The sequence below is a fragment of the Talpa occidentalis genome, unplaced genomic scaffold (assembly GCF_014898055.3).
Source record: "Talpa occidentalis isolate TD23 unplaced genomic scaffold, MPIMG_talOcc4v2.1 talOcc4.10, whole genome shotgun sequence".
NCBI lineage: Eukaryota > Metazoa > Chordata > Mammalia > Eulipotyphla > Talpidae > Talpa > Talpa occidentalis.
The window spans coordinates 10,614,186-10,639,978 of NW_023600993.1; the positions used below are offsets into that span (position 1 = coordinate 10,614,186).

General features: G+C 42.4%; 1 protein-coding gene and 1 long non-coding RNA gene across 7 annotated transcripts in view; both read left to right on the forward strand.

Moving 5' to 3' along the window:
- Positions 1-917: 917 nt before the first annotated feature.
- On the forward strand, positions 918-5,574 carry LOC119256492 (uncharacterized). Its single transcript, XR_005127808.2, has 3 exons — positions 918-1,059; positions 2,602-2,656; positions 4,561-5,574. It is a non-coding gene; the product is annotated as an uncharacterized LOC119256492 (long non-coding RNA).
- Positions 5,575-6,435: 861 nt separating this feature from the next.
- NPHP3 (nephrocystin 3) overlaps positions 6,436-25,793 on the forward strand; it is a 41,301-nt gene continuing 21,943 nt past the window's right edge. For 4 of the 6 annotated variants that reach the window (XR_008549397.1, XR_008549406.1, XM_054688537.1 and 1 more), the window contains exons 1-17: positions 6,436-6,831; positions 8,250-8,375; positions 8,885-9,035; positions 10,338-10,490; positions 11,483-11,616; positions 12,467-12,627; positions 13,006-13,162; positions 15,095-15,169; positions 16,152-16,325; positions 17,415-17,518; positions 18,482-18,596; positions 18,842-18,985; positions 19,424-19,521; positions 20,513-20,615; positions 21,023-21,105; positions 22,927-23,068; positions 24,998-25,162. Coding sequence is in view for 3 of the 6 variants with exons in the window: in XM_054688537.1 (XP_054544512.1) it covers positions 6,442-6,831; positions 8,250-8,375; positions 8,885-9,035; positions 10,338-10,490; positions 11,483-11,616; positions 12,467-12,627; positions 13,006-13,162; positions 15,095-15,169; positions 16,152-16,325; positions 17,415-17,518; positions 18,482-18,596; positions 18,842-18,985; positions 19,424-19,521; positions 20,513-20,615; positions 21,023-21,105; positions 22,927-23,068; positions 24,998-25,162 (2,475 nt within the window). In the remaining 3 variants the exon portion in view is untranslated. The remainder of the gene's footprint in view (positions 6,832-8,249; positions 8,376-8,884; positions 9,036-10,337; positions 10,491-11,482; positions 11,617-12,466; positions 12,628-13,005; positions 13,163-15,094; positions 15,170-16,151; positions 16,326-17,414; positions 17,519-18,481; positions 18,597-18,841; positions 18,986-19,423; positions 19,522-20,512; positions 20,616-21,022; positions 21,106-22,926; positions 23,069-24,997; positions 25,163-25,793) is intronic. The other 2 variants (XR_008549405.1, XM_037524358.2) reach the window with 1 other exon arrangement.

The window sequence follows — 25,793 nt, forward strand, 5'->3', positions numbered from 1 at the left end:
CCATCTGCCACCCTTTTATCACTTACTCTGATTCTAGCTTTCATTCAAGACCAGCAGGAGACTTCCTGACTTCACACCTTCTGAGTGTGATTTCTTCTGTGCCTGATGGACATGGATACTCTTAAGGGAAATATCCCTTTTAACTGTCTTAAAGTCAACTGACAAGGGATGTCAGGACATTTGCAAAACTCCATTGCCTCCGCCATAGAACAACCTCATTAAGGGCGGCAGCCACACAGGGTAGAAATGAGGTGTGTTCTGGACTTAGCCATGGCCCTACAGGCTGAAGCGCAAGTAGGGTGCTCACCGGACAGGTGTCTTGGTAAAGAAAACAACATTCATGACACTTGTTAACAAAAGCAAAGACGACTGACTTCATTCAAGAGAACACTGTTGTGATAGGTATGGGGGCCACTGCAGCGGTGTCTCAACCCCAATACAAGGAAAAGTGAGAATTTACAGGCTGGATCGGTGGATGGAAAGCCTAAGAGGGAAAGAGGGGTTTCTGGCTAAACTAACCTAAAAGGACCCTGCTGAAAGCAACAGAGAATCCCCCTTCACCTTGGGGGCAGTGGGGGATGAGGAAGTTGATCAGCTCTTGAAGATGAGGGAGTCCAGAGAAACTGTGGGTGACTCTTGCTAAAACCACGCAGTGCAGAGAGGAACATGGACCCCAAAAGTCAGGAGGAGCTGAAAACAAGCTCGGAGGGCATGAGTAGAGGTTTGGCCAAGAGGGATCTCAGTCTCCATTCCTCGCAAAAAGGCTTTTAACCATTTTCAGCTTAAGAAAGCTCAACATTTCATGTAGTGGCCTCTCAACTCTAAGATTTTATCTTGCGTTGAATGAAACTTTTAACCTGAGTGTGATGGAAGTAGCTGTTTCCACTGGATACCAACTGCCGCAGCACCCACCCCAGCAGACCCAGATTCCATTTCGAAGAAGGAGGCCCCACCCCCTCCCTCCAGGACCCACCACTGGCCACGGCCCCCCCTCCACCCACAGCTGACTGTTTACTGCCTCTCTAGAAACAGTTGAAGGATGGATCAGCCCTTCTTAAGGTAATGAGTTTTTTTCATTTCTACTTCAAACTTACCTTTTGGGGCACCCCTTAACAGATTCTGCACACCCCAGTAACGTGGGGATCACTGTGGACGTTACACTCCCTGACCTCTCCCAGTCCTCAGGCCCTGAGCCTGGCACTGCCTTGATAGGCTCCCCAGGTGATTGCTCCACCCCACTACCAGGTACCCATTCATTTCCTTTAAAATTCCAACTAGGTCCTTCTGCATGTGGCCTGTTGGATGCCGCCTGATTTTCCAGCTTAAAGTTCCTCCACCAGTCCCATTCCCACAGACCACTCCCTCTCGTCTGCACCCTGGCGGTGGAGACTTACCCTGGCTCCTCCAAGTCTGTGAGGAAAACCCCATAACCCATGTCTTCCCTCCCATAGGTCCCCCTCTCTGGAGACACCACCTCCCCAGTCCTTCAGCAACAGATTCCCACCTTTCCCCTTTACAATCTCCCCTCAGAAAGGTTCCTGAACCCCATACTGGAGGAGACTCCCCTGATGGTGAAACCCCATATTTTTCTGCTCCAAATCCCAGCCACTGCCTCTACCTACCAGCCCACTGGGAAATGTGGCCTCCTGGATCAGGGGATCTTTATTCCATGCTGTAAATGTCTTGATGGGGTAGGAGGAGAAAAGAGACTAAGAAGAATCAGGGAAACTGAGGGAGTAAAGAGGAAACAAGGTAAAATAGAGGGTGGGGGTGGGTTGAGTGCTCGCCTTGGGGAAAAAGAGTGAACGAGACTGTCCTGGGAAAGAAGCTGAGAGAGAAATGAAAACAGACAACTAAAGGGGGCTCAGCAGAGAGATGGAGGGGGCAGAACAGAGAAGGGGGCCTTGGCCAACAGTAGCAATGTGGGCAACAGGAGGGTAGAACCAAATTCACTAGCTTTCTGTGATGGTTAATTTTATGTGTCAACTTTCTTAGGCTAAGGGATACCCAAATGGCTGGTAAAAACATGATTCCTTGGTGTTTGTGGGCGTGTTTTCAGAAGAGAGGGCATTTGAGTTGGTAGACTGAGTAGAGGAAGCCTCACCAGCAAGGGTGGGCTTCATCCAATCCATCCAGGGCCCGAACAGAACACAGATATGGGCTGGGGGATTTGCTCTCTGCCCCTGGACACCAGCTCCCCAGTTCTTAGGCCTCCAGTTTGCAGAAGGCAGCAGGTGGGACTTCTTAGCTTCCATAACCATGTAAGCCAGGGCCTCCTAGTCTCTTTCTATATTTCTCTAGATACCCTAGTGATTCTCTTTGAACAATCCTAACACAGATAATGTTTTTCAATTTTCAAATTACTTTTCCTTTCAGTTGTATTTTGTCAGATTCAGATTGAGGTCTCAAAGCTTTTTCCTGTCCTTTTTATATACTGACAAGATTCTTTGGTGCTGAGTACATAATTTACACTACTTCAATATGCACTTGGTAATGATATCGATGTATTTCAACTTGTATAATCTGTTCAATTCATGGACTGTGATCTAATGTCTCCAGCAAAGTGAATTCTCTTCAATTCCCTTTGTCCTTTCTCTGCAGATGTTGAAGGAGGCGCTCTGGATTGACATGGAACTTGAGGCATCATCTGTTCATGGTGAATCAATGGCTCAGTTATTTCCATAGCTAACCTCTCATATTTTCCAGTGAATAATTAGGTCTTCTCAATCCCTCATTGTTCACAGTTTATGTGATTTTTCTGGAAAAAAAGGGATTATATGATTGAGATCAATGTGATTGAAACCAGGAAGGAGAAGTCTCATGTATGAAGTGCCATCTGGGATCTGCTCGGAGCTGGTTACTCTACACTGGCTTCTCCTACCCACCTCCTTACCTGCTCCAACACACAGAAACTCACACGACAGCTGGGAGGGACAAACAAAACTTTTATTGTGGTAAAATATACGTAACAAAATTTACCATCTTACACCTAACCATTTTTTTTTTTAAGATTTATTTATTTATACAAGCACTGGATACAGTCAGAAGCACGGGAGGATGAGAGGATTCACTAGCGCCAGAGCAGGGAACAGAACAGGCAGACTGACAAAATACACTGCTGAAGGGAGCAGCGGGCATGGCAGGAGAGGTCTGTCTCACCATGTAGGACCCTCGCCAGTGGCTGGAGATCGAACCGGTGCTGCAGAGGCTGCAGGCAGCTTTGCAGCCCAGCACTCATCTGCTCCGCCACCAGGGGAGGCCCTTACACCTAACCATTTTTAAGTGCTCTGTTCAGTAGTTTTAAATACATTTAAGTCATGTTGCCAAACTTCACCATCATCCATCCCCATAAGTCTTTTCATCTTGTAAGACTGAAACACCACATACACTAAACAAATATTCCTGATTCCTCCCAGTCCCCAGCTCCTGACAAGCACTATTCTTTCTGTCTCTGATATGACTCCCCTAAGTACCTAATCAAAATGCAACCTGACAGTTGCTGTCCTTTTATGACTGGCCTGTTTCACAAGCATAATATCCTCAAGGTTCTTCCATGTTGCAACATAATTTCCTTCTTTTTCAAGGCAAGACATGATTTCATTGCATGTTTAGGCCACATTTTACTTATCCATTCACATCCATCAATGGAAAACTGGGTTATTTCTACGCTTCAGCTATTTTGAATAATGCTGCTATGAACATGGGTGTATTTGATTTAAAATCTATTTTGTTTGATATTAGTATACCACCCCATTCTCTTTTGGGTGCTATTGACATAGAATATTGTTTATCCTTTCAATCTATTTGTGTCTTCATATGTAAAGATTGTCTTATAGACAGCAAATACTTGGATCATGTTTTTTAATCCCTTCTGCCATCTCTTTGACTGGAGAACTCAATCCATTTATATTTGAATTAATTACTGATGATGGACTAATTGACTTCTACATTTTTCTATCTTCTATATGCCTTATAGCTTTTTATGTCCCTCATTTCTGTCTTCTTTTGTGTTTAGTTGATTTCTTTCTTTTTTGAAAACACTTAATTTGTTTTTATTTTTGTGTAAAAGAACTGGGGTATAGGCCAGAGATGTAGGAGGTGAGAGGATTCATCATAGATGGGGGGAGCAGGACAGGTGGATCTACCGAAATACACTGCTGAGAGGAACCGCAGGCCAGACAGGAGAGGTCTGCTGTGCCATGTATGGGTCAGCTCCCTGGTGGAGGATCAAACGCAGGCCATAGAGGTAATAGTGCTGAGATTTAACCCTTTAAGCTGCCAGGGAGGCACCTAGTTGATTTCTTATAGTGAAATATTTAAATTCCTCTCTCATTTCCTTTAGTGTATAGTATTGTTAATTGGCATGTTGGTGTTGTTGGTATTGTTAACATAATATAATTTGTTGGTATTGTTAACATAATATAATTTGTTGGTATTGTTAACATAGTATAAGCATGGTTAGCTTTGCTAGTATTAGTTAGCACTGTTAGTATTGTCAGTGCTGGTGTTGATGTCACTAATTCACATCTTTATATACTTTAACTCCCAAACATGATTTAGGACTTCATATCCATCTCTGCTAATGAGGAAACCCATATCTAAAATTAGGAGATGCTGGAGGCACTTGGCTGAGGTACATTCACTAAGGTAAAGTTGAGCCAGCACACCCTGACTGGGACTGAGGTAGACGCGAAGATCATTAACAACTGCCAAGGACTTTTCCATGAAGTCTATAGCATGAAGATCTTGAATCACCACAATATCCAGGTGATGGGTGCCCCAGAAATACTGTACCTTGTCATGAAGTCTGTTAGCAGAGGAGACATGTTTGATCATCTCCAGGACCATGGCCATGAGAGAGGCCCGGCAGTTAGAACCTGCTGTGCAGCACTACCCCAGAGAGCTGTTACCCACGGGGGGCCTGAAGCCAGAGAGCCTGCTTTTTGATGCTGACCTGAATGTAAAAATTGCAGACTTTGGCCTCAGCAATGAGTTCACCAACCACCATAATTTGAACAACTACTATGACATTCCCAAGGCCAACCTCCCCTCTCCCCACTTCCATGAGGTGACAGCCAAGTTCAGCCCCACCCACTTTCCTGGAAATGAGTCTGGAGCTCGCACCTCCCAGGAGTGTATCCTCTCATTCTCTCCTCCCATGCTGTGCACCCCCCTCCCCTTCTGCCCCACCCCATGCTCCCCCATACTAGATTGAGTTGAAATATGCCGTGGAAACTCAGATTCTAACGAAGTAACTCAGGGAATAGGCTGTTTCATATGTGGTGTAACTTGATTATTGCTAAATAATGAATCTGGAACTGATGGGTTCCCTGCTAAGCTGATAAGTTTAAAAGCTTAATTCGAAAAACCAAGCAAATTTTGCTCACAGTTTGAAGGCAGCGATGGGGATTTGGTCATGCATTGGCCAGAGCTCTGTCTAAGGAGAAAGATACTGTGCCTTCCCAGGTGTCTAGTTTTGTCTAACTTCTTATATGCCCTCCACCCTCACGGGGCCTGCAATTTTATGGGGGAAAAAACTCTACAACATATTAAAATACTGTTGAGAATATTAGCGGGTCGACCCCCTTGAGAAGAGTTTCTACTCACAGTTCCCAGTGGGGTCCCGCCACACCTTGCGGGGCTGTGTGGGGCAGCACCTGGGTGGCCAGGAGGGCAAAAGGAGGGGCTACTCTGGCCATGCAGGAGTCTTTACTGAGGTTTCTGCAGGAAGGAGTAGGACGGGCAGGAGAAACAGATTTAGGATTGGCTGATTTAAATAAATTCGGAACTCAGCAGCAGGGGCCTGCCCCTAGCTGTCCCGGGCGACCAGTGCCTGGGACAGAGGTCCAGGGTCTGAGAGCCAGACAGGTGAAGGGGGTGCCGCTTGTGTGGCGGCTGCTGGGAAGCTGCTTGGTTAATATTCTCCAGGCCTTTCCTTTCGTCCAGCCCCGCCCCTCCGCCCCGTCCCCTCGGGCTGCCCGTCCCCTCCTGCTGCCCCGCCCCGCTCTGCTCGCCCCGCCCCGCCCCCTCCGGATGCCCCGCCCCTCCGGATGCCCGCCCACTCCGGCTGCCCCGTCGCCTCCGGCTGCCCGCCCACTCCGGCTGCCCCGCCCCTCCGGGCTGCCCCGCCCCTCCGGCTGCCCGCCCCCTCCGGCTGCCCGCCCCCTCCGGCTGCCCCGCCCCCTCCGGCTGCCCCGCCCACTCCGGCTGCCCCGCCCACTCCGGCTGCCCGTCTCCTCCGGCCGCCCCGCCCCCTCCTGCTGCCCCGCCCCGTCCCGCTCGTCCCGCTCCGCCCCCTTATGATGCCCCGCCCCTTATTATGCCCCGCCTCTCCCGCTGCCCCGCCCCTCCCGCCGCCCCGCCCCTCATGCTGCCCCGCCCCCGCCCGCCGCCCCGCCCCCCGCCCCGCCCCTGCTGGTACCGGCGGCGGGCCCGGCGGCCATGGGGACCGCCTCGTCGCTGGTGAGCCCCGCGGGCGGGGAGGTGATCGAGGACACGTACGGGGCGGGCGGCGGCGAGGCCTGCGAGATCCCGGTGGAGGTGCGGCCCAAGGCCCGCCTGCTGCGCGGCTCCCTCCGGCGCGGCGCGGGGGCGGCGGGCGCGGGCCCGGGGGCGGCGGCGCGCGGGCCGGGCGGCGCGGGGCTGCTGGGCGCGAGCTTCCGCTCCACCGGCTCGGCGGGCCCCGAGCTGGAGTGCGCGGCGGCCGAGTACGAGCGGCTGCGGAAGGAGTACGACATCTTCCGGGTCAGCAAGAACCAGGAGCTGCTGTCCATGGGCCGGCGCGAGGCCAAGCTGGACTCGGAGAACAAGCGGCTGCGCGCCGAGCTGCAGGTAGGCGGGGGCGCGGGCTGCACCCCGAGGCCGGGCCGGGCCGCGCCCCGCGCCCGTCCCGCCGCCCCCAGACCAGCGCGCTTCGCAGGCCCAAGGCCTGGCGACTTAACGGGGGGACGTGTTCTCGGGGGCCCCCACGGGTTCCAGCAACAGTTTGCTCAAAAGTGTCCTGAGGCAGCAAAAGCCGGTCTCCAAGGCGCCCCGAGAAGCGGTTTACGGGGGACGCGGCGCCCCTCCCCGCGCCCCACCGAGGCCTCCACCTCTGCCTGCTGCAGAGAATCAGCGAACTTCCCAGGAGGTTTTGATTTTCCCTCCCCTCAGATGGCCCAGCTCTTGGGTTGAATGTTCTGGAAACCCGCCCTGCCCCTCATTTTCACTACTGTGGTTGAAAACGTTCCTTACATAGAGTCAGACTCCCTGAATCCACTTTGTTAACTGAAACAGCAACAACCGCAGTTCCCGCAGGCCCTCCCTGGAGTAGACCTAGTTGAATGAGCTTGAATAAATAGATAAAGCAAGAAGTAGTTGCTGCTCTGTGAGCAGGGTTGTGAGACTCTGCCGGTGGATTTTGGCCTCTCTGGGGATTTGGTGTGTGTGCTCCCTCCTTTATTATGGGGGAGACTTCTACACAGCCCAGGTGTCTCATCATAGCAGGACTCATCATAGTAGGAAGTGAATACCTCGAGCTGATTTTTCTAAAAGAAAGAAGCCTGCTTCTTTCAGACAGGGCATTTTAGTCAAGCCCTCTCTCGCCGGGTTAGCGGTTACCTAGCTAACCTGGGAAGACATTTATCAGCAGTCTCTTTGTGGTCTTATCATCGTCCCTACTGGGCAGCCTTAATGCGCTGGCATCCATAAAACGGCCCCTGCACTCACACAGTTGATTTCACTGCCAGTAGACAGGACCCACTGTAGGGGAGGCCGGAAGGAAGACCACCCGGTCTAACACCTGCTCAGTAAGGGCTGACGGTCCCAAGTTACTGCTCTTCCCAACCCAGGTCCCTTCTAGAGCCCCTCTGGCTCCTTTCTCACATACCCACGCTTGCAGCACTCTCCACGTCTAGTCCATGCAGGAGAACACATGCCGGAGGCCTGTAGTGTGTCAGGCATCCTGGGGGGTGGGGGGTGTAAAATGATTGAGAAGTGGAGCCAGAGGATGCTTTCTAGTCTCTCAAAGATGGGAAAACTGAGGTGTAGGGAAGGTTAAGTGGTGGTACAGTATTTCAAAGAAAAAGTATTAATTTCCACCAAAAAGCTTAATGTTAAGATGCTGTCGTTTCAAACATGTTTGCGTTCTTTTCATTATGTGTTTGATAACTGGTAAAATAGTATGTTGTTAAAATTCTAAGCTATGTTACAGAGGTGTAAGAGAATATAAACTTCGGGAGGAATAGAAATAATAAAGTAAATTATTCCAGGCACTTCAAAAAACTTACCAGAAGATACTTCGGGAAAAGGAAAGTGCTTTAGAAGCCAAATACCAAGCAATGGAGAGAGCAGCTACATTCGAACATGACAGAGATAAAGTGAAAAGACAATTCAAGGTAAATTCCTTTCCCTCCAGGGTGACACAGAATAAAAACAACATATTTTAGTTTATATAATGTGATGAATGAGTCATGTTAGCCTTGTTCGTGAAAGTTACAGAAGAGTAAAGCACTTCTTACACTTTTGAGCTGGACCTGGTGAGCTTAAGATAGTCTCAAAGGAAAGGTTTAAAAGTGAACCTGTAAATAGGGATTTTTGAAAAGGGTCTCTATTTGGGGCAAGGCATGTGGAAATGCTTGGGATGTTTTGTGTGGGAAGGTGTTACTGCCACTTACAGGAAGGGGGCAGGGTTGCTAAGCATGCAGCATGCCGGGTGGCCCCACACCAGGGAGGAATCCCGCTAGAATCCCAACGGTTACAAAACAGTGAGGTGGAGGCACTTGAATCAGTCATCCTCCAAAAGAGCTCAAGAACCAATGAACTTTGGTTTTAGGAATCACAGATTATGAAAAAGTTTTTCCTTGATTATGAAAAAGTTTTCTTAAATGAAATTTTTCTTTTTAAGATTTTTAGGGAGACCAAGGAAAATGAAATCCAGGACTTACTGAGGGCCAAGCGAGAGTTGGAGAGCAAACTTCAGAGGCTGCAGGCTCAAGGGATCCAAGTGTTTGACCCTGGGGAGTCTGATTCAGACGACAACTGTACAGATGTTACTGGTTGGGTTATTTCCTACTTTTATTATTCTTAGTTTTTCTGTAGCACCAACTTGATGCTTCTCCCTGTGATGGCTGTTGCAAATAGACGTTTGCTTACTCAGCTGCTGTGATGGCTCTTTTCACGAGTCCGTGACTTCATCAGGGCCTAGTCTTGTTCTGCAGCCTAACCCTGCAGGTTTCCTCTCTTTAGTAAAGACAGCTCCTCTGGGTTCCACCATCACATCCATGTTCAGCCAGGGGAAGAGGGAAAAGATTGCATTTCTTTCCTTGAAAGGTAAACAAATGACTCCCACCTAGATCTGGTAGGTCAGAGCTATGCCTGTGAAAATTGGGAAGTGTGGTCACTGGTGGGAGAGCCCTGTATTCACCTAAAGTTCGGGGTTCTGTTATTGACGGGAGAAGAGTAGAAGGGACATTGAGGGCAGTTAGTAGTCTCTGCTGCCTCTTTTTGCAGCTACCAGAATAGCTGCACATTTCATTGAGTGGTTTCTAGTGCAGTTTTGAGAACTATTTGAAAAGTTTTTATTTTATAATTAAATATATGAAGTGCTTTTTTCTAGAAATAAAGTATGAAATCATAGAGTGAAAGTGCTCCCCATGTTTCAAAAAAATAATGAACTATGACTGATACTGAAAGAGTATTTTAACTGCAGTAGGAACATGTAGTAACTTTCCTATTTATAAAGAACTATAACTATATTCTTATAAATTGATGCATGTTAAAGTAAAATGTGGCAACTGACGGTATTTTTGAAATCTGACCAATATCCTGGGATTTTTAGTACTAACTTTTTTTTTTAAAGATTTATTTATGCATACAAGAACGGGGTACAGGCCAGAGGTGTGGGGGGGCGGGTGAGAGGATTCACCAGAGACAGAGTGGGGAACTGAACAGGCAGACTGACTGAAATACACTGCTGAGGGGAGCAGCAGGGCGAGTCAGGAGAGGTCTACTGCGCCATGTGGGTAGCTCCCCTGCTGCCCGGGGATCAAACTCGTGATGCAGAGGCTGTGGATAGCATAATAGGTTGTGTCTTAACCCCTTGCGCCACCAGGGAGGCCCTACTTTTCATCTTTCTTGTTTTAATCCCTTGCTTGAATTTGAAATGATAGCCAGAATTATGTTAACTAGCACTTTAGAAATGGCCAGAAGTCAGGGCAAAGTGTGTTTTTACATCATTTAGGTTTGACTTGTTGTATTTATAATATTGTGGTCTTTCTATGAATTTGAAATCCTGTTCAGTATATGTAATAAGTTTCAGTAATTTGGTTTTCACAAGATAAAATCTCTTGCTTTAATAGCTGCTGGAACCCAGTGTGAATATTGGGCTGGAGGCGCCCTGGGAAGTGAGCCATCCCTAGGAAGTATGATCCAGCTTCAGCAGTCCTTCCGGGGCCCTGAGTTCGCCCATAGTTCTATAGATGTGGAAGGACCCTTTACAAATGTCAACAGAGGTAACAAGTGCCATTTGTCAATGACCTTGGCCAGCGGTAGTGATTTTCATGTATTATAGGCTTGTGCCGGGAGGAATCCCATCAGGAGAGCATGAAGGTTGTGTTCTGGCATCTTCCCTTGACAAACCATCACGTACCAGGGCTGCTGAATTTACATAACTCATACCCGGGTCAGCTGGTGCTTCAGGGCTGGCCCGGACAACCAGATTTTAATATCCCAACTTTTGGTCTGAGTTCTCAGAATTTTTTAATTTAAGCAGTGAGAGTCTAATGTAGATGAACTGAAAACAGTAGTTTTTAGCTTTTTCCCTCTGCACCTTTGATATTGTCAAAGGTTTAAGCATTTTACAGAGTAGAATGCGAAAGTCCAGTTACATAATAGTCAAAAGAATATTTTCATATTTTTATGTAATTTGGTGTCTAACACAGTTCCAAGATCTGTTCAGAGTTTCAATACCAGTAGCAGACCTGGGCAGACCTCCAGCTTTTTCTTAAAACTGTAAAATTATTTACCTATTAGCAAAAAGAAAATCATTTTAAAAATTGATCCTTTGGAGTTAGCCAAGTGTGTCTTAAAATGTTGATTCTCACTAAATACCATATGACTACTTTTCATTTTATGCCATTCTTAAAAATTCTTTTTGATTCAGTACATTTTAGAGTAATAAGTAGGCAAAACTATAGGGCAGTCTGGGAAGACAGGATCTCCTCAAGGACCAGATGAATTGAGCAGTTCAAGTCACGTTGTTTGGTGACATTTGACTGGCAGGGACCACTGGTGATACTGATTGCTTTAAGCCTACAGGTAGAATTTGAAGTTAGAGAACTGATTGCCTTCGAATATGTTATTCTAGAAGCTATGTCAGTATTACAAGTGCAATCAGATTCCATTCAGTGATGCCTGTTGAATTTTTTAGACTATTAATTTTTTGATTCATCTTGTTAAATGTTTTTCAGTAATTTTTTCATAAATTCAGAATTTTTAATTTCAGACGATTGGGATATCGCTGTAGCTAGTTTATTACAAGTTACTCCACTGTTTTCGCATTCTCTGTGGAGCAACACGGTCAAATGTTACCTCATTTATACAGATGAAACCCAGCCTGAAATGGATCTTTTCCTTAAGGTAAGGATATTTATAAACTCTTTATTCACTGATTTAAAATACAAGTTAGTATCGTATCCGATTTATGATACCTCTACATCGAAACCAAGTAGTTTACTACTAGTATATGTTTTAATACAACAGGAAGCATCTTGGGTTTAAGAGAAAATCTTCCTCTGCATTATCAGTATATTCCAGTTAAGATCAGGGAACTTCATGTTTTTGAATGCTTCATCACCTGTTCTCTGCAATGATTAAGAAGACCCTTGTTGATGGTGTCTGCGTCGTTAGTTAAAATATTTTGAAATCAAAGTTTCCACTCATTAACTGAATATAGATTATTAACAAGCACATGCTGAGGCGGCTATTTATATTATTATATTATTTATAGTAGTTATCGTTACTTAATAACTTAATGTATTATAGACCAAAATATTTAAACATTTAAAATTTACATCTGATTGTTTTAGTGTTCTAATATATCATGGTGAACAGTTTATACTCTGTTGATCTATGGACTTATATTTTTCACTCTTTATAACAGTAAAACAGAAAACATTTGTAATCATAAAAAATAAATACCAAAGGAAAAAAACCTAATATATTTGTTCTGTTTGTTTAGGTTTTACTGTGAAATAATTCACTTCTTGAGCTAGGAAAAGTTGCTAACATTATTATTATTTTTTTTCAACTAGAGAAACTCACTTTCTCAAAATTTTTCTTTAAAATGTGATTACATACTATTAAAACTTTACATGAGAAAATATCCAGCATAAACTGTCTGTTCTAAAACACGCCTTTTATTCTAAGTAGGAGGAAGCTGATAGATCTTTAGCTTATTGTGCTTTTATATGTTCTAATTTATCTGTAGGACTATTCACCTAAACTTAAAAGAATGTGCGAGACAATGGGATATTTTTTCCATGCTGTATATTTTCCAGTAGATGTTGAGAATCAATACCTCACTGTAAGAAAATGGGAAATTGAGAAGAGTTCATTAGTTATTTTATTCATTCATTTAGCTTTACCAAGGTAAGCTGAAAATTCTGTAATTACTATGAATTAACTTGTAAATAGAATTGAGATTGCCAAATGAACTTCGAAGATAAATTCTAATTAAGTTCTCCTAACCACAACAATCCAAGAAACTCAATATATTCTATGGCCTTTTATAAATAAAATAAAGAATTAAAGGTTTCTTGCTGTTAGACTTGGTTAATTGGTCATAAGAACAACATTGTAAATGTAAAGATCATTTTGAGCCTTTTAAATCTTGTTTGCAGAACAAGCTGCAGCTGGTCTTTGCTGCCTGCTAAGTCTTTGTAGTTTTAAACCTCATTATTGACACTCAGGTTGATTCACTGCTGCCACAGGGCAGGGTACTACAAGAAATACTGATTTTCAATCTAGCCTTTTATTGGAAGACTGTGAAGAAGCTTTTCTGAAAAACCCTGAAGGCAAACCACGATTAATTTATCATCGTTTGGAGGACGGGGAAGTCAGTTCCGACTCTGTCCGGCAATTGATTGACCAAGTCTCTAACCTGAACGCTGCCAACAAAGCCAAGGTAAAGTTCAGAGGGTTGTTTTGTAAGAACAGGCTTGAGCTGAGGGAAGCACTTAAGCTTTCAGGCCACGAGCTCAGAGTGAGCCTGGCGTGTCTGGAAGGAAGCCAGGGAAGCTGGAGCAGAGGGTGAGGGGCAATTAGTGGGAGAGGTAATGGGGACTGATCTAGAAGAACCTTACAGGCCATTTTAAAACTAAGGCCCTCCCTTGGTTCTTTTACCTGGGGAGACAGTGAAGGGGGGTGGGCATGGGAAGACTTTAAGCAACAGGAGAGAATATGCGATCTGACAGTGATCTCCAAGGTGCTGTGTTGAGACTGGCCTGGAGAGTGGTGGGCAGGGCAGAGCCGTGGAGGTCAGCCAGGTGAGAGAGGCCGGGGGGAGTCGAGAAGGTGATGGGAAGCAGTGGGATTCTGGATAAATTTTAACAGTAGAGCCAACAGATTTCCTAGTAGACTAGAGGTGGGCTATGAGGGAACTAGAGGAATAAATAGCAACATGTAGCTAAAATGAGTATCACCTGTGAGTGGACAAATCAGATTCTTTTCTGCTACCCCCCACATCCTCCATGCACAGCCCCTCCATCTGCCTTGATCAAGGGCTAGAGCAAGGAGGAGGCTTTCAGAGCACCTATCCCGGGGGTACCGGGGAAAGCCAGGCACTGATGTCCTCATCAGTGACATGACATGACCTTCTGGGATGCAGGGCGGGACCATGTTTAGAGCAGAAGGGCAGACTCCACATTACCACACACTGAGAAGACAGGGAAGCGTTTGTAGTTCATGTTAAGAATACATTTGAAAACAAATCTAGGATTTTCACACTTTTTCTCTGTGCTCAGCCGAAAAATAAGATCAAATGTAAATATAAGCATTTTTCTTCACATCACTTAGCACTGAAAAGATAGCTTTATATTAAACTGAAGAGCCAAAGACAAAAAAAGTGCATTTTTATTAGAATTATTGTTCAGAACCACTTCATTCTTTATTTTAATTATTTTGGTATCTGTTAGCCCACGAGGCCCTGTAGGAAAAAGGTACTATTTCATCTTTCTTAAGATTCTATAAATCACACTTATAAAAATTAATACACTGAAAAGATGGCATTATTTTATAAAAACAAGAGGAAGATAAGATCTCTCTACCATGATTAAAAATGTAAATGTTGGATAAATCCCATGCTATCCCCTTGATCTGTTTTGTAAAACCATTGCCATATTCTAATCATACTAGCTATTAATCACTTATTAGCGGGCCTCCCTAATGGTGCAGTGGGTTGAGCGCAATGCTATGAAGCAGTCCGCAGCCTCTGCAGTGCGGGTTTGATTCCCAACTGGCCAAGGAGAAACCCACATGGTGGGACAGACCTCTCCTGTCTCGCCCACTGCTCCCCTCAGCAGTGTTTTCAGTCCGTCTGCCTGTTCTGCTCCCCACTCTGTCTCTGGTGAATTCTCTCACCCTCCTGCGTCTCTGGCCTATACCCCAGTGCTTGTATAAATAAATCTTAAAAAAATCACTTATTAGTAATATATTTGTTCTTAAACAGGACATTCGTTCAACAAATTCAGAAGACTGTTTTTCATAACAAAATTTTTTCACTTTGTCTTTTGGTTTTGTGAAGTTACAACTTTACTGGCATAAAATGCATGTCAGTGTATTTCGAAGGTGTGTGCGTTGAGTGGTGTGGAAACATATGCCAAAGCACACTTTTGTTTTATTGCAACCAGAAGTTTGCTGTTCGCAGTGTTCTCACTCAGCTCCCCTGTGACCTCGAGGCACTTAGGTGCCTCAGTTTCCTTCTCTGTAAATGGTGAGAGGAACAGGGTCTCCTCATAGGCCAGTGTTGGGATAAACGAGCTAACTTATGTACTTGGAACAGTTCCTGACACACAAGCACCTCCTCTTACTGATTTTTCTTATGAAACTTTTTTCCCAGATCATTGATCACTCAGGAGATCCTGTAGAAGGAGTTTATAAAACTTATATTTATGTGGAGAAGATTATTAAACAGGTAAATATGCATTGTCTGTCATACAGCATCCGAAATATTTTCAGACTGTTTTTCATAAAATTGGAATTTCCAGAGAAAACCACTTGTTTGTTTTTTGAAAATCATGGCCAGGGAGAAAGTGCCTGCTGGGAGACCATCCTGGACTATTTGCCTGGTGTTAGTTGGACACATATTTTCTTTTTTTCTCTGTTTTTGGTCAGCTCCTATCCACTGACCTTACAGAGTGGATCCTTTCATCCATTCTTTCATTTAATTGAAATACATTTAATGTATAACATTGTAAGTTTAAGATGTACAACATGTTAATCTGATACATTATCTTATTTAGTGTATATGCTCAAGGTCCATCCAAATGGCAGGATGCCCTCCTTTTCATGGCTGAATAGTATTCCACAACATACTATCTCTGCCACATTTTCTTTATTTGTTCATCTATGGACCCCTAGGTGTTTCTGGGCTGTTGTCAGTCATGTTCCAATGAACATGGGCTGCAGATATTTTTTGAAGTGAGTAGCACTATGTGTCTTTATTTCTCATCTGTCTCGCAAAGCTACTTGATGCTTCAGTACCTGTTAAGTCTAAAATGGATTACCAAAGTGCTAGTTAAAAAGTATTTGGGGGCCTCCCCGGTGGCGCAGCGGTTGAGCGCTGGGTTGCGAAGCTGCCCGCGGCCTCTGCGGCGCCGGTTCGATCCCCGGCTGCTCCCCGGCCACCGGAGGAGGGTCCCACATGGCACGCAGACCTCTCCTGCCGCCCGCTGCTCCCCTCAGCAGTGTACTTCGGTCCTTCTGCCTGCTCTGCTCCCTGCTCTGGCTCTGGTGAATTCTCTCACCCTCCCGCGCTTCTGACTGTACCCAGTGCCTGTATAAATAAATAAATAAATCTTAAAAAAAAAAAATTTAAAAAAAAAAAAAATAAATAAAAAGTATTTGGGAGAAAATGTTTATCCTAGTCAATGTTTATCCTTGCTCTGGGGGTGCAGGACATCCTGGGCTTTGAGAACACAGACCTGGAAATGAAGGATGTGGGCAGTGAAGATTCTGTTCCAGAAGAAGATGATTTAGGTGACGTTTTGTGGGACATACATGATGAACAAGAGCAAACGGAGACTTTTCAACAGGCCTCGAATTTATCCCAGGAGTTGGGATTTGAGAAAGTAAGTATTTGGAATATTCTTCCAACAGAGACCACTAAGTCAGTCACCACCTAAAGGCTGTATTCTGATTGTATTTGTACCTACATATAATCAGAGTTGCTGACTATGTAGGTGTCAGCTCCCATGACTTGATTGTCCATGTTGAGACTTGTGTTTGAGTTTGTGTCATGTGACAGATATTTGAGATTCACAAATACAAACATCAAACCTTTTGGGTTTTAGATTAGGATTTATAAAGCACATGTTCATTAGGCCATCTTCTTTAGTTTACCAGCCCAAGATCAAATAGCCAGGTAACTTGATAAAAATTGTAAGGCTGTGTATTCTTTCGGTTCTTAGAGGAATCAGACATTCCTCAGCATCTTAAAATCTAAGCAAATTAACTGAATTTGAAGTGCACAAAGAATCTATGTCCAAGTTCAAAACTACTGAATAATATTAATGTAAGAAATGAATATTTTAAAGAATATTATTGAAGCTGTCACTAACAGCTTCAATTTTTGGAACTTTTATGATTTAGACTGTGTTTATATAATTTAGACTGCTCCTGTCCTGGCTATCTCCTAACTAGGGGTTTTTGCTCACATAACTTGGCCCTAAACTTTGACTTTCCTGTCTGCAGAGTTAGAATAACTAATGGTCCCTGTATCCTAGGGTTCTTGGGTGAATTAATCCAGATAATGCACAGAAAGCACTTGGAATAATATCTGGCATGTGATAAGTGTTAAATTGTTTTTTTAAAGAGAGGTACTATCATTATTTTATAAATGAAGGCTCTGAGAACACAAAACATCTGAATATTATAAAACCCCACATGGGGTGTCTCATCCATTAAGTGTTGTCTCTCATCCACTAATTTACAGCAGTACATAGGTATAGAAGAAATTGGGGCCCATTCTTAATTTACCACTTTGGGCATATTTAACCAACCATAAAAATAAGCAGTTATGAAGGTGCTAGTGACTAAAAGTAGATTTCATTTTCTCATTTTGCTTTTCTCTAGTGACTTCACAGGGTAATTAGAAGTTGACTCTATTTATATTCTAAGATACATGTGTTTCCTCACAACAAAATCATTTTTCGTCCTAGTATTACCAGCGCCTTAATGACCTAGTGGCGGCTCCAGCTCCGATTCCACCCCTTCTTGTATCTGGAGGACCAGGTTCTGGAAAGTCCCTTCTTTTATCAAAGTGGTATGATATGCTACAATTAAATTGTTACTATAGTTGTCATCATTTGGTTACTGAATTCATTCAATAAAATGTATTATTGCATGTCTGCCTTCCATCATGGCCTGGATACAACATGAAAAAGCTAAAAGAGTCAAACAATAGATTCATGCCCTGAAGTGTATACAGTTTGGATGTTGGGAGAACAAAATGCGAAGAGAAATGTGAACATTTGTGATTGTGTGCTTAAGCGTGTAAGTCAGATTAAGGGAGTGCTGTATGAGGGAGCGGTCAGTGTGGGGTGGCATTAGGGGACTCTAGAAAGGGATGTGACTTCATTTTCAATTATTGGAATCTTAATAGTTTCATTGGGATTTTCAGTATTTGAAACAAGACAGACAAACTATTTGGAATGAAATAAACTCCAAAGAATAACAAAATAAAGGATAACCTTTACTATGAATGCAAGCCAGTTCTTGAAATCGTGGATTAAAGTTCATATATGTTAATAAATCGTTTCAGTTTCATTTACTTCATCATATTAGTTAAGCAAGTAGTGAAACTTTGCTTTCATTTATAATTATTTATATGGAAGAGTTCACATAAGTTGTTTCTTTTTCATTGCCCTTTTATGTAAAGTTATGTTTGGAAAATATTTTTGTTCTTAACAAGGAAACTGTTTTCCTCTAATAGCATTTTTTTAATGAAAGGTTAATGCTCACTTTATTTATACCTCAACCTCAAATGTATACTATTTTAGTTTACAGTTGTTCACATCAATTTGTAATTTAAATGAATCAATACTTTTCTTAAAGGTTTATTAAAAAAAATATAAAAATGGAATAAAAATTGAAGTTTCCCATGTTTATATAAAAGCAACTATGTGATTGCTGACAGGCAGTATTTGACGTTAAGTGCATTGGGAATTCTTTTCTGCTTGATGGTAAAAGAGCTTCATCAGCCTTATAAAAGTTATTTTTCTTTCAGGATTCAGTTACAACAGAAGAATTCCCCTAATACCCTAATTCTTTCTCATTTTGTGGGGAGGCCCCTGTCAACCAGCTCCGAGTCTTCCTTGATCATTAAACGATTAACGCTAAAGGTATGGTACACTGTCTCTTGGAATTATCAGAAGTTTTACTTAGATTGAGAAATTGGTGAGACTAAGCACCTGATGGTAAACTAGTTTTCACTATGACCCGTTTGTCTTGGTTTTTTATAAAGGTTAAAAGTAACACCCAGTGCATTGGGGTCCTCTTGGTAACTCAGTTTTGGTTTAAAAAGTGTGACAGTGTGACAGTGTGACGCAGTGTGACTACTTTAGTGTGGTGTGTTCTCGCCCCATAGTTGATGCAGCACTCTTGGTCGGTGTCTGCTCTGACACTGGATCCTGCTAAGCTTCTAGAAGAGTTTCCACGTTGGCTAGAAAAACTGTCTGCCCGTCATCAAGGCAGTATCATTATCATTATTGATTCTATAGATCAAGTTCAGGTAAGGAACTGTTTTCCTTTTCTAACCTATTTATACTCTCAGAAAAAGACAGAAATATCAGCAGCCTTTTAAATGATTTGTTTGAGAAGAAAATGTTGATTTATTATTTCTGCTTAATTTCTAGGGAGGATGCATATAAATAAAAAAATATACTGTATACCAGTAATCACTAGACTTTTATTGGGAAAGATCAACTGAATTTATACAATTAGCAATTGTCATTTTGACAAATTTTTAGGGCATTTACATTTCTTTAAGTGTCTACAAGTCTTCAGACACTTGTTCTTCTAGTACTCTGAGATAAATCATCCCAAAATTAGATTTCATCCTTAGTAATAATGAGAATAAGGAGAATTTTATATTACTTGGAGAGCTATTATTGGGTTGTTTTGAAGTATCTTGAATTAATAGATTGAATTTTGTTTTTATATCTTTAAGCAAGTTGAAAAGCACATGAAATGGCTGATAGACCCCCTGCCAGTGAATGTGAGAGTAATTGTGTCTGTGAACGTAGAAACATGCCCTCCAGCTTGGAGGTACGCCGCTAACATGCGTTCTTTCAGATTACGGGAAATGCTTTCAGGTACAAGGAAAGGTTTTTAATGTGTGTTTTGAGTTTTCCATATTTTTTTATAAGTGGCAGCGAGCATGGGTAGGAAAGGATGAATTCAAGGGGAGGTTAGATCTAGCCTGGGGGTGCGGGGAGAAGACTAGGACGACGCCAGGTTTCTGACTTGAGAAATAAAGCTAATCGTGGTTCCATGAAGTGACGTAGGAAATGCAAGGGATGGACAGGTTTGTGGAGAAAAGGCTGTGAGCTTTTTTTGGACACATGGTTGGTTTGAGTTGCCAGTCTTGGCTCCAAAGAGTGCTATAGGCAGAGCGCTGGGCTAGAAATAGTCAACCAGATGCCTGTTCTCCTGAAATGCAAGCTCGCTTTAACGTTTTCCAAAGGGGGGCATAGTGGGTGAATTCTGGAGGGCACTGCTTTCAACCTTTTTGGTTCCCCTATGGAGCCTTTTTAGACATTTTCTTCCTATTTGTCTTCTCCCATCCAAGAAATTTTAATACCATGTATAAACTGGATAAAGTTTCTGTATGTATTTGTTCTTTATACATAAAAAGTAAGATTTTTTTGGACCTCCCCATTGAGATGCATATGCATGTTGTAGGGTGATGAAATTCCAGTTGGATTACAAGTAACATGTGGGCAAAGGCTGTCTTTTACTGTTCCTTATAGATACCGAGAGCTACGTTCAGTGCTACAGATAACATGGAACTTAGAAATGGAGATATTTTGCTACTTTTTTGTCTAATGTATATACGATCTTGTAACAGTCTTCCTTGTGATAACTTGCTAGAAGTAATGATACATGTTGGAACTGATGAAGTATTGTTACTTAATATGACTAACAGATTAGATTTGCTTATTTTATAAAAATAATATAAAAATTCCTGTATTGATTATGTTGTGGGTGTATTGCAGCTTTAGAAGAGAATTTCTTTTTTTTTTTCTTTAAATAAAAGGTTGTGGCCAACACTTCATCTTGATCCATTAAATCCGAACGATGCAAAATCAATTATAATTGCAGAATGCCATTCTATAGACATTAAATTGAATAAAGAGCAGGTAAATATTTTAATTTTGCTTTTATTCTTTATCAGCCTTCCTAGAAAACCTTACATAAGACTTCAAGTTCAAAATAGGACCTTTCTATTGTCATAAGGAAAATTAGAGTTAATAGTAATTTTTTAATAAGATTTGCTCTTAAGCTAATTACAGATCTAGAACAAGCCATAAAAAAGATTGTGGTCTTAAGGTCTACTGTACTGTATTATATTAAGTAGGAATTTTAAAAGCAAAAAAGCATCTGCCTGCTGGCCACATCCACAGCCCCCACTCCTGGGCGTGGTGCTGCAGATGAGATGCAGGAACCTGGCACTTTCTGCAGGGACAGTTGTGGTTGGCTCTGCAGTTAAGACTCTTGATTCCAGGGTGGTTTTGTATTCTTGTCTGTTTTTGGTAAACCAATGCAGGAGAAGAAGCTAGAACGGCACTGTCGTTCTGCTACCACCTGCAATGCCCTTTATGTCACGCTTTTCGGCAAAATGATTGCACGGTAAGTGGTGCTTCTTTGACATCATCTTCTGCATGTTTTGCGTTGGCTGCAGAACGCTTCTCACCATGGGAAACCAAGAACTGATCATGCCACAAGCTCTGGGTACACTCAGATTTCTTTATTCTAACAGTGATACTAACATCCTGTGAAATGTGACTCAGGACTGAAAATCACAGCTCTTGAATTATCGGAACTTGATGTTTGTTTAATTGTCATCACACTAACCTTTTCCCTACTGGGGACTGCAAAGGGTCTCTTTACCCACATTTGGGTTCTCTGTGGAGCTCACTGTCACCTGCTTGAGGCCTCCTGAGTATAAGTGTTTTGTTTCAGGTGTCTGGAGTATCCGTAGGTTGGTATGCAGGTAGGACTTTTTAATTGTCTTTCTTCCCGAATCCTGACAAACCTTTCATTGGAAATGGATTCTTCTATGTCCGCTAGTGATTTGCCTTTAGAGAAACATTAGAAAGTTTTGCTACTTTCATCTCTCCTGTAAACTTTCACTCCACTCTGTTCACAGCCAGGGGTAGAGAAGATGAATACTTTTTTGGGGTCTGCATCAGCATTGATAGTAATCCTAGCACAACTCTTCTAGACACTGAATCTAGTATTCCTGTCTTTGACTTCCATATTTCCATCTTAAGCACCAAATTTGAAATGAAAAAATCTCCTAAAGCTTAGTGATGGTTCTAGATGGTTCTACTTCCCTTTCCCACCGTTTACAGAGTTTGGCGAAGTATTTGTCTGTTGTGGTTATCAGTAGCTGTATCGGTACAACCCAGAAGTGATTGTGACTGTCCATACGTCTCATGATGTGTGTTGGACTCATTACGCCACTTCTGTCCCTTCTCTCCTCCTCATGTCTCTGTATCTTAAAAAGAAACTGGATGAATGTGCCAGAGCTCTGGGGAGCACCTCCTCCTCTGGGTTCCTTTCAGGCTGGACAAGCACACAAGTGAACATCAACTAGATCAGTAGGAGAAAAGGCCCACTTTTAATTACACACATATGAAGAATTTACATGGCTGTGGATCCTAAAGTTATGGGATAAAGCAGGGATTTAAGTCCTGGGCTAAGGAATGGGGTAGGGGTCTGTGGTTTCGAGAGAGGAGGGGTCTCACATGATGAGGAGGAGATGACTTCATGTGACAAGACCTTGGCTCTAGATGTTTGCCCTTCCTTAAGATCGGTGTCTCTCATAAAAGTTTTTCTCCTGGAGAGGTCCCTACATCTAGGTAATCTGCGTTCTTAATGGTTATGATAGCATTGCCTCCCGGGGCCTACAGGGCTGCCACTGACCTTCGCTCCCCATGCCACGGTGATGCACAGTGAAAACACTGCTGTCAGCATTGAGAAAATCCTGTCAGATTTGGTGGGGGAGATCAATCCTAGAATTACAGGTTATTTCAAAACACCCCCCAGCATTTATTGATTTACCTTATCTTGATGTTTTCCAAATTTTGTCTCTAAACTAATTTGTATGGCTAATAACTAATAATACTTATTTACCATACTCTTCCTGCTTCCTGTATGCAGATGGCATGCTTCTGGATCATAAGACTCTGCCTTACTCACCTCTGTGTTCCATAATATGCAGTAACTGCTTAGCATTTAGTAAATCCCAGTGAATGTGTATTAAATTGAATGAAATGTTTACTGCAATAAACGTGGTGACTCCAGCAGCCCCACATAGCTGCCACTGTCCTGTACCCGTATTGCCGAGTCCCTGTTGTTAGTTGCAGTGCAAAAACACTCTTTATTTACCCCAAATTTCCCACGGATATTGGCAGTCTGTAACAAACTGTCTACTTTCAATTCCAGCAGTGCCGGGAAAGCCGGGAACTTGGATAAAATCCTTCAGCAGTGTTTCCAGAGTCAGGACACCATTTCACTGTATAGACTTGTCCTGCGGTCTGTCCAGGACTCACTGGGCAACGATCGGGAGAAGGAGCTGATGAAGCAGGTAAAGCATCACAACGAATAAGATGGGGTTGTCCTGTCTTGTGTTTGTGTGTAAATTGAGATAAACAGTGTATTTTTTTTTAATGTGTGCTTAAACGCACTTCAAGTATCCACAGGAGGAAGCTCTTAGGAAAGTGGACTTTTCCTGATTTTCATCGAGATTTTTCCATCTTGTCATATTTTTTGGCTACTCTTGTTTCCTCTTACGTGAATTGCTGATTCAAGGTCTTTACCCATTTTTTAATGACTTGTTTTCTTCTTGGTTTGTGGGATCAAGAAGAAATGTTCTGTATGCTGAATACAAATCCTTTGTTATAGAGTTTGCAAATTAATGTCTTCCTGCTTGTTTCTTATTTTTTAGCTTATAGTTTTATTCACTATGCAAAGTTTGATTTAGATAATGTCAGTTATCAATAGTTTCTTTCATGTTTATGCCTTTTGCATCTTACCTAAAAAATCCTTTGTTATCTTTATTTTTCCCTTCAAAATGTTTTAGTTTTGTTCTTTTAGTGTAAGCCCTTAACTCATTATTTCTGCTTATGTGTGAGAAAGAATCTATGTTTTAATCATTTGTCATATTTAGTTGTTTTTACTGGAGTACGTTTTGTCCACGGGCGTGGAAGGCCACCTCTCAGCTGTCACGCTCACTTATGAACCCGAGTCTATTTCTCGGCTCTTTTGTTCCAGTTTTGCCAGTTTCTGACCACTCTTACAATGTCTTCATTATTAGGTCTTTGGAATAAGCTTAGAAGTTTGGGCAAGCCCCCCTCTTTGGCTCATTTTCCACATGTCCCCTTAGAACTGGCTCAGCAAGTGCCACAGAAGTGCATTTTGGAATTTCAATTGGAGTCACATTGGGTTTAGATATAAGTTTGGGGAAAATTATCGAATAAGCCTTCTCCTCTGTGGCAAACGACACAGCTCTCCATTTGTTTAGTCATCTTCTTTCATGCTTCTGTGTAATATTCTCTCCCATTAAGGTTCTATACATCTCTATGCAGATTTCCTTGAAGACCTCTGTAGTTCAAATAAAACTTTAAAATTGTTTGTAGCTAGTGTATTCAATTTTGATTCTTGAAAATGTACTTTATATCTAGCAGTGCTTCCTGAATTCTTACAGTTTCAACCGGGACCCATTTTTGTTAATTTACCATCTTGGGGATTTCTGGGATTTTGATTTTTCATCCTTCTTCCAAACCCATAAGCATCCTTGTCTTCTGCCCATGCCTGTGGGTAATGTTTCCCTCATGATCCCCATCACTGAGGGCACAGCCCTCAAAGGGTCCGGTGTTGGCAAGCATTCTGATTCCAGCTCCTCCACCTTGGGGCTTAGGGCCTCACATTCCATCCCTACTGCACCTTGAAGACCCCACCCTTAACTTACTGGGACTGCTGCCTGTCCTCTGTGCCCCTGACCCGGGCCATAGTTCTAGGACCTAGCCCTCTGATTTTCAATCTCCTGGTCATTGTTGGCACCTGCAGAATTTCTAACTCTTTTGGCAGGTTCAGCTGCACTTTTTGAAATGATTCTATATCGTCTGATCACTAAGCATTTGAATATAGCAGAAGGCTGTTGTCTTCTACCGTGTTGCCAGAATTGGAATGCTGGCATTAGTTTTAATCATACATGTCCTGCAGTTTTAATTTTCACTAAATGTTTTTCTATATTTGTGTTATCTTTGGTATGCTAGATATAGTGAAAAGAACTATATGTATATCATATATATGGTACTATTTTATTCTTCATTAATGCCTTTTGGAAAGTGTGTTTTAATCTAAGAAATCTGTTGTTTCACTAAAGCATTTTAATTATAAGTGTGAATAAGACATTAAATAAACTTAAAAAGAATTATGGAAACTTTACTGTTAGTTATTTCTAGAGGTGCTTCTTGATCATTCTGAATTACTGTTCATTTGTTTTTCTCTCTAGATTCTGTGCCTTGTGAATGTTAGTCACAACGGAGTGAGTGAGTCAGAATTGATGGAACTCTATCCTGACATGTCCTGGGCTGTCTTGACCTCTCTTATTCACAGTTTACACAAAATGGGTTTGTTGACTTATGGGTGTGGCTTGCTGAAGTTTCAACATCTGCAGGTAAATGTTATTTTAAGTATCTTGAAACAATTTTTTTAAGCCTTTACATGTCATGCATCACTGCATACTGTATTATGCTATACTATACCATATTATTTTGAATGTTTCAATGACAAGACAAAGTTGAAATCTGAACTTTGGCATTACCTATTTTTTTACAGCGATTTTGGCTATAAGTAAAATTTGGCTAAGAGTATTCTTATGCCATTCTTATGTCATTCTTTGCTGAACTGGCTACTACGTTAAAAAGTAGTTTCTTTCTAGAAAAGAAAGAAATAATTATTTTTCAATTATGTGTTTTGATGAATTGTTGGCAGAATTATATACATGGTACTAACATAGACTGTAAGTCACTCAAGCTCTGTCATGGTCTCTCTCAGCCTTGGGCATACCTTCCCAGCTTGCCACAGGGTTGTGAAGAGAATAGAGAGGTCCTTGGTCCTTGTGAAGTACTGGACGTGATGTCTGGCACACAGTCAATGTTTAGGAGTATTCTTACCACTTGTAATGCCATGGTTTTATATATATATATATATATATATATATATATATATATATATACGGTATATGTATATAGGTATGTGTGTATGTATGTATATATATGCATGCAAATGCAAATTAATTTTTTCAT